A 13,945-nucleotide genomic window follows, 5' to 3' on the forward strand; every position below is an offset into this window, starting at 1 on the left:
CAGGGCCATTCCAGGGTGGTGTGCCAGACTTTGAAACAGCTACCCTGGATTTTTGACAGGGTTTGGAGTTTATTGCAGGCCACCAGTCAACTGTGTGTTCCAAACTGGGTTTGTGGGTTTGGTTGTTTTTTTTTTTTTCTTTGGTGGTTTTTTGGTTTTTTTTTTAATCTGTTGGTGCAGCTTGTACCTGAACTAGTAATTTGTAGCTGTTACTCAAGAGATACTGCTGACTGCTCTAGGAGCTGCTTCAAAGATGTGCTCTTTTTGACAGTTTATCAGTGTTTTGTTACACAAGAGAACTATTTTGAAACCTATGATACATATGGCTCAGACAGTACAATTCCCCCCCTTCTCCCCTCCCCAGAATTAAAAGTTAAGGGGTGGCAGAATATTGAATGTTGCCTTGCAATATTTTCTTTTAACTTCAGATTTTGAAAGAGGACATGGGTATGAAACGGCAAACGCTAGACCAGCTGAACGAGCTAGGTCAGGATGTGGCTCAAATCCTTGGGAATGGCAGAGCATCCAGTAAAATTGATCAGGATCAAGAAGAACTAACTCAGAGGTGGGACGGTTTGGTTCAGAAGCTAGAGGATTACTCCAACCAGGTACTTAACAAGGCTTTATTACTTTTTAGCTGTTTAGATGTCTATATGTATGCAAACCTCATTGATACTGTCAGCAGAATTGCCCAGGTGAGTTCTTGGTGTCAGGCTAGGCAGGTAGGTGAGTGCTCTTTCACGTGGGGCTGACTTTACCTTCTGACGAAGCTGTCTGCATTTTTTGGGTATTCAAAACCCCAAGTTGTTAACCTGACTAGTACTATTGCTCCTTTCTCACACAGATTAAGCTTCATTTTTCTGATGAGTAAAGCAGGCTTGCCATGTATTATCAATCAATGCAAATGCCTTTAAACACTATAAGAGTGCTGGGACTGGATTAAATCTGTTACTAAAAGAAAAAAAAGACAAACCCCAAACCCCATAATAGATAAATAATTGGGAGTCATACAAGCATTTATGCTCTGTGAGTATGATTTCTCATCTGTTGAAAATAGAGTAGTTGTTTGTTTGATATGTAGCCATGATAGCCAAGCTGGATTGTTATATGTTTATTTTAGTATTTTGAGTGCTTGATAATGTTTTTATTTAGACAGAACTCCCGTTAGCTTCTGTGGGAATTTTGTTTGACAGTTTTATGACTCATATGTCCCTTTTTTGGTGATATTAAAATGTTATTATGATGAAGGCACTGATTCACAATTCATTTAGTGTATAGTGAATGAGTTGTGGAGTCTGAGTAAGGGTCCATTTCAGCCACGTGGCTTTCATTTGTTCTTGTGTTTAAGTCAAAGCACTGGAGAGTGCCAAATTCTGTCATCTTCTTTTCACTCCTACTAAATATCAGGCTTATACTTAGAACTTCCAGGTTGATTCCCATGGGACTTTGTAACCTGTTAAAGAGTGTGGAAGCTTTCCATTGACTTGAGTGAGTTTTTAGGTCAAATCCACAGCTCTTTGTTATCTAGGCTTAGCTTTATGAGTTATAAACCCAAAGGACCTTGATTTTTTTTCTGTGAACCAAGCCATTATGAAAGAAAATAGATATAATGCTTCTTTTGTTAATTTAATTCACTTGGACTGGCATAAAATTCTAGTTGAACTGAGAATTTGGATGTATGGTTCTCATCTGTAAAATGAGAATAATGACATTTTTCTCTGGACTGCATCTGGCATAAAAGTGCTACACAATGGCTAGGTGTGGTCATTTGTAGGTGTGAAAAATGGGCTTTTATGACTGATGAATAAAAGGAACTAAGCAAACACAATTCAGTTTATGTTAGAAATGCCATTTAACCCTTTTGCTAAATTATTTCGCATAGGTAACTCAAGCTGTAGGAAGCATAGGGATGTCACAGGTTTCACAGAAGACTGCTGCAGACACAATGCCATTGAAGGAACAGGTAGTGGTTAAACAATCCAGACAGGAGTTACCCCCACCGCCACCCCCAAAGAAAAGGCAAATTCCAGGGGACAGTGAAGCAAAGAAAAAGTAAGTATCTGTCACTGACGTTTTCCCTTGCTCACTAGATACTACAGAGACTCATGTCTTTTGGTCTTAGCTTTTAATTTTTCTTTTATGCGGGTTAGGAATACCTAAACTGCTGTTGTGAGGCTGGATTTGTACAGTCTTGTTTTCAGAGCAACAGAAAGCCTGCAGTTTCCATTAATTTCAAAGGGAAACAGGGGTGTTGTTTCTCAAAAAAGTGGGTTTTCAATCCTTTGTACCTCAGTTCCTTTGCTGAAAGATAGAATTAATTAGATTTCTTTTGGAAAAACATCATCTTATCTTTGGTGAAAAGATGTTGTGAAAGCGCCAAATATTTTGATTTATTTATTCCTAATCTCTGTAAAATATATGGGAGAAATAGGAGAAACTGCACAAAAAAGGCTGAGACCTATTCCATGTACCTGATACTTAGTAATAGGAATAATATTACAGTGATGTTTCCTTTTGCAAGTGTATCTGGAGTGGCTGACTGATTTGCATGTATGGAATCTTATAATGGTTTGGGTAGGAAGGGTCCTTAAACACCATCTAGTTCCAACCCCCCTGCCATGGGCAGGGACACCTCCCATTAGAGCAGGTTGCTCAAAGTCCCGTCCAGCCTGGCCTTGAGCATTTCCAGGGATGAGACATCCATGGGTTCCCTGGGCAACCTGTTCCAGTGCCTCACCACCCTCACAGTAAAGAAATTGTTCCTCATGTCTAATCTAAATCTACATTCTTTCAGTTGAAACTGTTATTCCTCATTCTGTCACTACACTCCCTGATAAAAAGTCCCTCCTCATCTTTCCTGTAAGCCCCCTTTAGGTACTGGAAGGCTGCTATGAGGTCTACCCTGATCCTTCTCTTCTCCAGGCTAAACAGTATTTAATAGTCTGTATTGCAGTGTCTTTATTAAATATACCTAAAATTAAAAGAATTGTTTCAAGATAAATTAAGAAAGTAAATTCTGTATACTCATAATTTTGCTTTTTGTGCTTGCATTCTTTGAGGTGTCACTAGTTTAAACCTTTGGCAGGTCATTTAGGGACTCTTTCAGTTGAAACCGTTATTCCTCATCCTGTCACTACACTCCCTGATAAATTCTTTCAGTTGAAACTGTTATTCCTCATTCTGTCACTACACTCCCTGATAAAAAGTCCCTCCTCATCTTTCCTGTAAGCCCCCTTTAGGTACTGGAAGGCTGCTATGAGGTCTACCCTGATCCTTCTCTTCTCCAGGCTAAACAGTATTTCCATCCTTCTCTTCTCCAGGCTAAACAGTATTTAATAACCTGTGTTGCAGTGCCTTTATTAAATATACCTAAAATTAAAATAATTGTTTCAACATAAATTAAGAAAGTAAATTCTGTATACTCAGAATTTTGCTTTTTGTGCTTGCATTCTTTGAGGTGTCACTAGTTTAAACCTTTGGCAGGTCATTTAGGGAGAGGATAAAGGGCTGAATCAAGGGCAATGCGTTGCTGTGCTAGGTGATGTGTGTTCACACAGTGAAGAAGAGTTGTTCTTCTCATTTTTCTGGAGGAGGAATGGAGGTCTGAAAGGGTGAGGAACCTTCACAAACCCTCTTGAGACCCTGGTCAGATTCTCCAAGCCTTGGTGGGAGTGAAATGTGCATGTGGGTGTCCCAGGTCTGTATTGCAGTGTCTTTATTAAATATACCTAAAATTAAAAGAATTGTTTCAAGATAAATTAAGAAAGTAAATTCTGTATACTCATAATTTTGCTTTTTGTGCTTGCATTCTTTGAGGTGTCACTAGTTTAAACCTTTGGCAGGTCATTTAGGGAGAGGATAGAGGGCTGAATCAAGGGCAATGCGTTGCTGTGCTAGGTGATGTGTGTTCACACAGTGAAGAAGAGTTGTTCTTCTCATTTTTCTGGAGGAGGAATGGAGGTCTGAAAGGGTGAGGAACCTTCACAAACCCTCTTGAGGACCCTGGTCAGATCCTACAAGCCTTGGTGGGAGTGAAATGTGCATGTGGGTGTCCCGGGGCACTAATGTAGTCAGCAGCTCATCGGTTCCTTCTCTCTCTCTGTCTCATGAGTTGTAGAAATTATTTTAAACTTTGAAAGCAAAAGCAATTTGATCTGTTATCTTTTTTCCTAGAGTTCAAACTGTATTAGGGCACAGCAGCTGATCGGTTCCTTCTCTCTCTGTGTCTCATGAGTTGTAGAAATTATCTTTTTTCCTAGAGTTCAAACTGTATTGAGGACAGTCAGATAAAATAGGTTAAACTTTCTGATGCTTTTGCCTGATCCCAGTTACTTACTTGAAACCAACAAATGGCCAGTAACATGGGTTTTCCCAGCAGAACTTTGAGTCACTAACAGTGACTTCTGCATTTGTTGGTAGGCTGTTATTCCATGTTAGGATTTACACTGTGCTAAGTAGTAGAATTTTAATATGGCCTGAATTGTGGTCTGCATAGTATGTCTGTCCTTCTGTCAAGTTCTCTACAGTACTGGTTAATTTGGGAGTTGACGTTTTTATTGTTTGTTTGATTTTTTTTTTTGGTGGTGGTAGGTTATAGCTTTTAGGCATAAGAAAGTTATGTTAGTATAACCATGTCCAAAAATATTAAGCTATAAGCTAATCTTTAGTCAGCCAAGTATGTGGTTAATTTGGGAGTTGGTGTTTTTATTGTTTGATTTTTTTTTTTTTTTGGTGGGGGTGGGTATGCTTTTAGGCATAAGAAAGTTATGTTAGTATAGCTGTGTCCAAAAATATTAAGCTATAAGCTAATCTTTAGTCAGCCAAGTGTTCAAAATGTTTGTGCAGTGTCACTGCCATGAGTTCTTAAGCTGCTAGGTTTTTCTTCAGACATTCAAGAACATTTGTCTGGTGTCACTGCCATAAGTTCTTAAGCTGCTAGGTTTTTCTTCAGACTAAATACTGTTGTAGACTTTTACAAAATCTAGAACTGTAATACTTATTTGTTTTATTCCTGAGGTTTAGTTATTACTTTTAAAATACTCAGCATTGAGAGATCTTTTGTGACATATTTAAAGAAACACAAATAGTTTGCATGAAGATATCTGTAAAAATATTAAGAAATAAATTGCACCGTGCATTCGTAATTTACTCCCAAGGGCTAATATCGTAGGCAAAATTTTTACTGTGTCAGGTTTTTGAAAGCCTGTCTCTGCCCGACCACCTGTGAGTAGTAATATGAAAAACATGGATCTTGTGTGTAGTCTTACTGTTTTGGGAATGAGTAATGTGCTAAACTTTAAGACTTCTGATTTTTAAGATAGAGTGACTGAATAAGGAAAAATGACAAAAAAAAATTGTCTGACCTTTTAAACTAGGTTTGATGCTGAAAGTACTGAGCTTTTGAACTGGATTTCAAAATCAAAATCTGCCATTCAGGCCACAGACATCAAGGAGTACAAGAAGATGAGAGAGACTTCAAACATGAAAGACAAGTTGAAGGTAAAATGGGGAGACAAAGAGCCTTCCAGTGAATAGTATATTTTGTCTCTAGGCTGGCTGTCAGCTGGAGGTGTGGGCTGATCCACATGCTTCATGGGGATTAAGTCCTTTAGTTAAATAGTTTCAGAACTGGATGTACGTGGGAATCTCTGACCAGCTGGACACAAACTTCTGCTGTGTTGGGCTGCACAATCCACAGGAAATTTTACAAACGTGTATTACTGATGTCTCCTTTAGAGTTCTGATAGATGTCTGTCTTCAGGATTAGTATCTTTGCCGCTAAGCGGTATATTTTGGCTTCAGGTTTTGCAGTTGGAGACGGTCTTGATTGACATCACTTTTATAATTCTGGTAGAGATGAGCCAGTGGGCTGCTCAGAGACCCCTTGAATCTTGCTGTGACACTGCACACTCTGTACCACTCAGGGTCCAAAGTGGTCCATTGTTTGCTCTATTAATTTTGGAGAAAACCTGATAGTATGATATTACTGACCTGTAAGAATACATAATTTTACAGGATCCTGTGGGAGCCGTGAAATAACAATTTTATCTTCCCTCTGTTTTGGGAATGTATTCTTGCCATTTTTGATCCTTGAGCATGCTTTGATTTCTGGAGCTTTAGGAGGACCTGCTAAATTTGATTCTTTGGAAATCAAAGACAATACTTAAAAATATCTGTAAGGAGACTCCTTCTCAATGCTGTAGTGCAAAATGGTGCCAGTAGGAATGTTTGGAATGGCAGTACGGTTGGAAATAAAAACCAAGACAACCGTCCCAACAGTTTATTTATAGAACTTTATGAATATTTGTAGCCCTTTATAAAATAGGCTCCAAGACAATCACCAGGTTCCCACGAACAGCACTGGTTTTGAATTATTGATGGGCTCTAAGTGGGTAGGACGGTGTTTCTTCTTCGAAACTGTGCAAATAGATGCATGCTGCTTCTGAATTTACTGTAGCAAGTCTAAACCTGAGTAGTGACCTTGGGCATTAGTTTCCAAAAGATTTTAATTTGGAGATACTTTGTTGTAATCTCAGAAGATACTGAAGTTGTGGCCTTATGGCCAAGAAACTCATCTTTCCTCTGTGGATGTATTTTGCCTCTTGGCTCAAGACAGGAGCATTCATCAATCTGTATGACTCTAGGAAGGAACCCGTTCCTCTAAAAATCTTGGTGGTCAAATAGAATTTCCCTCACCGTTTCTTTATGAAGGATAGTGAAGTACTAGAGTTTATGAGAGTGGGTTACTAGTGGGCTATAGTTGTTGCTAGCTGGGCTTCTAGGGAATAGGGCGTTGTTCCTTTCTGCTGAATATCTCAGTAGAGACTGTAGAGGCAAAGAGACTATTTAAAAAAATTCTTTTTTTTTCACTGGCTCATATTAAATAATTACAATTTTTGATCACAAATGACTTCTTTTAGCTGGTGTCACAATATCTGATTTCACAGAGCAGGATTGTCAAGCCTTTTAACAAGTTTTTATTCCTGGTGGTGTTGGACTAGTCTCTTGCATGCCTGGCGCTCATGAGAGCTAACTCTTTTTGCATTTGTTTTCTGAACAAATAGAGTCAATGTGTGTCTTAGAAGCTGTTATATGCAAGAAAACCGGAATGTGTTTTGGGTAGTAGTGGGAAAATACGTGTTACTGGCAGGGAAGTGGGGAGGTGGGAGTCAAGAAAAATTACCGTCTCTGAAACTTAATGACTTTTGGGTTCACTTTGTAGGTGATTGAAAAAGAAAGGGTTGAAAAAAGTCAGAAGTTAGATGAACTGAAGCGAAGTGGACATATTCTTTTGGATCAAATGGGAAAGGGTAAGCGACTGAAAGGTTTTTCTGTTTTGTGATTTAATCAGATGAGTTGCTGGGAAATAATATTGAAATAGGCTGCCTCCAGTTAAGCATTGCAATATATTCCTTCTCTCTTCCTCCATTTTCTTTCCTTCGGAGACACTGGTCACTCTTACTGTTGCTAGTTATGTTGTTTCTATTAAGGCTTATAGAAAACCAGTATTAATATTCTTTAATGTGTGTGTTCATTTGCAAACTTTTAAAGGGTTATTTTTATGGAAATAGAAATAATTTCTTAGAATGGCAGTAACATGCTTTTGGAGGAAGGAGTTGGTTTCATTTTAAATTATGTGGAGATTTTAAGTATAAAATTTTAGAATATAACTACCTTGAAGTGGAAATTTTGAAACCAAATTTAGGCTTTATAAATGTGTGTATGTCTCTATTTGTAGTTTTCTCTATTTCTATAAAGACTGTCAGTATGTTTTGATGATTACAGTCACAATTCATGGTTCAAATGCAAGAGAAAAGCCTACGTGCTTCAGAAAATGATTGATTGTCAATTAAAACACTTATCCCTGGAAACTTATAATTAACATCAGTGAAACTTGAATCTTTAAACCTTGCCAAAATCTTGTTTCATAATATGACAAAACTCCATCAGTGAAATGTGACTTTCTCCATAAAAGAGCTGTTCGTATCATCCAGAAACAGTCTTTTAGATCTGCTGTGCACTTGCCTTCTGGTGAAGGGGCTTTAACCAGTAGCATTCAGACAGGTCAAAGGATGGTGGCATTGTCCTACATACTGACCAGCGTATCTTTTGGAAAATGCTGATTTTCACTGGATTTCCCAACAGTCACATTTTTTTTCCCAGCCATCCCCTTTGCCTGCATGCCCCAATCTGCTAAGCATCTCCAGTCCTCTCCTCCTTGCCTACTGCAGCTGAAGCTTTTTACAGTGGGTGCCATTGTCCTGAAGCTGGTGGCTGGAAGCCACTGATTTGACCTGGAGTTTGGATTGTATAAATTTGTAGCTATTCCTTGTCTTCAAACCTGGACAGATATCATTCCTCTCTCTCTTATAAACCCCTCTAGTTGTGAGAAATAATGGCTATCAAACCAGTATCTGTTCATCATAATGAGAAACGAATAGTTCAAAAACTGCTTTGTATCGGCAAAATATAAGATACAGAAATTGCTTCTTAGTTGCTTGCAGTTTTAAAATTGGAAGAATATAACCAAACTATAGAAAATAACCGATCTGCAGCCCCTGGCTCAGTTAAGGTCTGCTAGTGTATTTTGTCCAGCGCAGAATGATAGCCCTTCTTTCCAAAACCAGGCCCAGCTTGGTTTGGAATAATGCACAGCACTGGCACGTATGTCTATACATCCATTTGTGTCCTGGAGCAGTGCTGCAGTGGCAATGACTGGTGGCTGCGTGCGTGCTCCTCTTACATGGCTGTTTGCAGGGGCTCTGCTCCTGGTCATAGATGTGCCCAGTGTATGGCCCAAGTGTCCAGCACTGGGAGGATCTGTGGAGCCTTCACGTGCCCTTGCAGTGTGCCAGCTGCCTGAGCTGACTGGAGCACTGGGCTCCACTTTTGCTAAAGAAGTTCAGCAAACAGTCCCCTCCACATGCCTCTCCTCCCTGTGCTCCAGTCTACATGACAGCACTGCTGAGGTCAAATGACCCAAATATGTCTTATATAAAGGTGGTATACCCCAAAAGAGAATCTGCATCAGAAACTTCCAGTGACAAGGATGTACCGTTGAATGCACATTGCACTCAAACTTCTCCATACAGAGCAAAATTGTCAGTTACTTCTGGGGCTTGAGGAAATAAAAGAACAATCAATGAATGGGCGGGAGGTCTGTTCGCTTCTGCTGCTGCATCCTCAAGTAATGCCTTGATTTGTCAAAAAGATGGCATAGCAAGTGCTTCATGTAGTCTCTGCAAGAAATAACCTCGTGTTTTGTCATGATGCTTTTGTAGCTATTCATATTACCTAGTTATTAACCGTGTCTGCGTGCAATGTGACATTGTTAGCCATTGCTCCCTCTCTCTCCCAGGCTGACAGGATTTCCATCTATGTTTTCAATTAATTTATTCCTGCCTTCCAACTTGCTGTTTCCCTCTTTCTTTGTGGAGTCTAGAATCATCTAACAAAAATAAATTCACTGAAAGCCAACTTAAATCTTAATTATTTAAATCTACTATCCACAAATCACGATGGTAAAGAGAGTCGTGATGGTTGGGAGTCATCTCATTGTTACAAATATCAAACGGAAAGAATGGAAGTGGAGTATCTAAGTCTTCATTTTACTATTAATGTGGAAATAAAAAGCTGAGACACTGTTAGCAAGAAGTATAGGTTTATGGATAGCGGGCTTGGAATCAAAGCCTTTTGCATATTAATGCAAATGTACACCTGTATCTGTAAAGAAGAAAGGTTAAATGCCCATTAATCAAAATGTGTTGCAATTAATATAACAATTTCTATAATCTTTTTAGAGGGACTTTCTACAATGGATATAAAAACTGTGATGGAGAAAATATTGACAGAGTGGAAAGATGTCGTTCAGCACCTGGAAGAAGTGGCCAGAAAGATAAAGTACCAGGAAGATATAAATGCTTATTTTAAAGAAATGAGTGAGCTTGAGAAGATTGTAATTGAGAAGGATGCCTGGCTGAAAAATGACGCTTCTTCAGCATCCCAGCCCTCAGCAGTCCTGAAAGACTTATGTCAGGTAAGTCTGGCAAAACATTTTAATTTTGGTCGGAAGCTGTTAGGAGTACAAAATACCCCAGAGGAGCTTAGCCTAGTCAGTAAGGTAACTCAAAATTTCTGAGGCATCCCGGGAATCTGATTTGACTGGAAGATTTTGGTACCCGTGTCACAGGAGTAATGTTGTTGCCCCAGTAATGTGGAGGAGCTGTGCTGCAGTAGCTTACTAAAATCTATATTGTTAACAAGGCAAGTGTGAGATTGGTTTTGTTTTTAATCATTCACAGCAGGAACTAACATATCTTATAAGTCTGAGTCCACGGTTGGAACACCTGAAAGCCACCTGCAAGGCACTCACCTCTCAGCCCACACCTCCAAACTTCATTCAGGAGAGCTTGAACAGTTTTCTCTATCACTTCAAGTTGACTTGTCAGAAACTAGAGGAACGTCACCAGCTGCTGAAGAAAGGTAAATATAAACATATTTTGCCTAACATAAGCCCTTCTGATACTTGTGTTCTGATTTTCTTGTTGTTGTGAGCCGATTGAAAACTAACTGAATTCTGGCAGAGTTTTCCTACTGATTCTGGGAGGCTTTGGGTCAGGCTGACAAAATCTTTTTATTCACCTGAAAGAATGTTTGTATGACCTCTTCTGTGCATACTACAAAAATACATTGTTCCATGGTGTTAAAAGCCATTATGCAAGGATGCAACATTCCTGAAATTACATTTAAGGAATTAGCAAAACATATTTAAGGTGGATAATATAGTTTGAAAAGCTGAGTGTCTCTGGCAGTTATGAATATAAATAGTAGTATTAGAAATGAAAAATGGAAGATCAAGAGAACCTTGCAAAATTGAACTGTGCATGGGAAATTTATTCCTTTTCATAGCTTTTTTGAGCACATTAGTCATACATAATTCCTTTTGGAAATTTCATCTTTGAAGTTATTTGGAATCTGGCTTGCTTTTCAGGCACTTTCTCCTTGGGTTTTTGTTGCGTTAAAAATTTTATTATGGGCATTCAAGCCAGTCATGCTGGCTTCTAAAGGGTTTTAAATGTAGTGCACAAAATATGTAGCTCTGTTAATATTTTACAGCTGAATAGCAAGAGCACAGACCTATTAGGAGATTTTTTTCCCTTAGTTTTCATTTTGTTTCTGAAGAACTCAAGGAAGCGTTTTGCTAAGGGCCTGAAATGGAAGAGCATTAATGGCTTTATTCTGTGTGTATAAAAATAGGCTCAATTACTAAATTGTTAGGCCATCTATATAATGTGTTGCACAAGGCCTGCATGCTTTGATTATATCCATGCAGAAAACTGAATGAAAAAATGTATTTGCCTGCCACACTCAAGTTCCAGGGTATGCTTTCACTCTCACTGTGAGGAACGATTATTTTATGACTGTTCTGAGTTCATGTGCTTTTGAATAATTTTATTGGTATTGTGTATTTTGGTAATTACTACACGATATGACAAAAGTACTACTTGTTTTTTCATACCACACATTACTCCAGGCATTATTAGCATATTTGAACCAGTTATTACTTGGTAAAAATACTTTACATAGCATAATATGTTAAATTTATATTTGTGTATTTTTTTGAATTACAATTTCTCTGCAGATTGTGTACTGCTAAATAACAGAGGGAAATGTCAATTCAGGGTTTCAGTTGTTTCTTTACAGCATAGTTTGAATTATTGTAAGGTAAAAGAACTACCAGAGCCGTATAACTGGGTGCAACAACTGGTGGTGGCACTTGAGCATTTGTGAACTTGGCAGGCTTTGACTGACAGAAGTCCAGCTCCTTTCATGTCTCTTTGAGCCTCTGAAAATTCCCTCATGGAGTACCACTCTGTCCCATCTGTATGGGCATTTTTTAATAGGAATTGTGACTTAATTTTTTTTTTTTGTCAATGGGAGGCTATTTTAACTATTTCCTTCTCCTTCCGGATTTGGTATAGTTTAGTGACAGTGTCCCTATTTGCTTTTTACTGATTTTTTTTTTATTATTATTTTTTTTATTTTTTTTCCTATAAATTGATCCTGGATTTTTGAGAAGAGGAAGCTAGATAGAAATGTTGACTCATTTCTTAGTTATAAATGATGTGACAGTTCTGACAGTAGGCTGCTGAAAAGCTACCTGGTGAGTCAGAACAAGGCTTAGATTAATTTTCACTTGTGGCAGTAACAAAATTGCTTAGGAATCCAAGGCCAGAGAATGTGCATACCACAGTATAGGTCTTACAGCCAAAATCCTGTTCGCTGCAGTTTTCTAAATCTGATGTTTTCTTTCTGAAATGCCAGTGTGAGATGCTGCCTCCTGCCAGGGATTCCACAGAGGGCTGGCTCAAGGAAAATCTGAGATGCAGTCAAAGATTGCTCTATCCAAACTTTAATTCTCTTTTCAGTCTTCACAGATAGTGTGTCTGTTCTGGCAAAAGTCTAAAAGCTGCTTTTTTTTTTTTTTTTTTTGGTGTATGTGTATATATGTAAAAAAGAAAAAAAACCCCAAACCCTACTTCTACACTCATACATATTTATGTATGTGTGTTTATATGTAAAAACACTAGCTTATGTAGTTGAAATATGTAGTGTGTATATTTAACTTTATATATAATGAATGGCTATTTTATATACTAAACTTTATATTTTATATATAGTAGATATCTGTGTGTGTTTGTACATAAAGAATAGATATGTCTAAATCTTTTTAAAGTAAATTGTGGGGATTAAGGCGTGCAAAAGTCCAAGTACTATTGATTCTACCACCCTGCGTAGAGAGGTTTAGGTGTATAAGAAAATTCTAAAAATGGGATTGAGTTTTTAAATTTTTTTCCTTTGGGGGGTGGGTGGGTGTCATTCTATATTTATTATTATATTCTGTATAGTATTTATGTATTATATGTAATTAATATTTTTTAAAGAAAGAAGCTTTGCCATCAGCAGAAGAGTTCTTTTTATCTCTTGGAAGGTCTCAGCAGGATTCAGTGTACAAGTATATCTCACTTTATTCCTTGTTTCTAGATGATTCTGATCACTTTGATTAAGTTCGTGTCTCTTATAATTTGGCGTTTGTGTCTACTTCCTCACTTTGTGTTTTGTTCCATTACTCTTTTTAACGACTCCAGAGACAGAAAGCCAGCCGAGCCAGGACTACGTGGACTCCCTGCAGCGGCTGAAGGGCACGCTGGGCGAGCTGGAGTCCAAGCAGCAGTCCATCGCCAGCGGGCTGAGCGACCCCAGTAAGGTGGAGAAGGCCCTGCAGCAGGCAAAGGTGACTCTTACCTTCACACTGATGTGAGGAAGTTGCTTATTCAGCTGCTGTCATCCCCTGCTCTCCTGCCTTGTTTTCATTTTCTCTAAAAGATGACTTGGAGGGGAGCTGACCGGGGAGCAGCGTGTGGAAGGGTTGCTTTGGGTCACCTCAGGGACCTGATGGGTGTCTCCGAGCCTGCAGGCTTCACAACTTCTCTTGCTGCTTTTGCCAGGAGATGAAGCCCAGACAGCTGGGGCTACTTGGAAGAGGAGGCTCTGAGGGAGCTCCTCTCAAGTGCTGTAGTGCCTCAGACCACCTTGATGGCCTCCCCAGGCTCTCTTCAGTGTGACTTTGTCTCTCTTGTGCTGAAGAGCCTCAGAAGGGTCCTGAGAGCATCCATCCCCCTCGTGGGGGGTTGGATCAGGTTGGTGACCTGATCCAAGATCTGCTCCTTTGCTGCTGAGCACCATGCTGAGGAAAGCCAGAAGCTTTCTCTCCTGGGAGCTGCCTTTCGGCTCTCCCTGCCTGAGCTGCACTGCAGTTGCCTGGCAGCCATGCCCGTGCCCAGCCTGCTGGGGCTTGCTGTCCTGGGGAGGCCATCTCCCTCCCCTGCGGCCACACGGGCTCCCTGACCCTGCCTCAGTCCTCCTGGTGAGGCCATGGGACACA

General features: G+C 39.3%; 1 protein-coding gene across 3 annotated transcripts in view; it reads left to right on the top strand.

Annotated features, from left to right (window-relative positions):
• The window catches only part of UTRN (utrophin), a 379,666-nt gene that overhangs the window by 98,106 nt on the left and 267,615 nt on the right, over positions 1-13,945 (top strand). For all 3 annotated transcript variants that reach the window (XM_014950829.1, XM_014950828.1, XM_014950830.1), the window contains exons 15-21: positions 429-608; positions 1,883-2,052; positions 5,376-5,499; positions 7,223-7,310; positions 9,801-10,036; positions 10,302-10,482; positions 13,149-13,294. In XM_014950829.1, the coding sequence (XP_014806315.1) occupies positions 429-608; positions 1,883-2,052; positions 5,376-5,499; positions 7,223-7,310; positions 9,801-10,036; positions 10,302-10,482; positions 13,149-13,294 (1,125 nt within the window). The remainder of the gene's footprint in view (positions 1-428; positions 609-1,882; positions 2,053-5,375; positions 5,500-7,222; positions 7,311-9,800; positions 10,037-10,301; positions 10,483-13,148; positions 13,295-13,945) is intronic.

Source organism: Calidris pugnax, unplaced genomic scaffold (genome assembly GCF_001431845.1).
Source record: "Calidris pugnax isolate Ruff unplaced genomic scaffold, ASM143184v1 scaffold24, whole genome shotgun sequence".
NCBI classification, from domain to species: domain Eukaryota; kingdom Metazoa; phylum Chordata; class Aves; order Charadriiformes; family Scolopacidae; genus Calidris; species Calidris pugnax.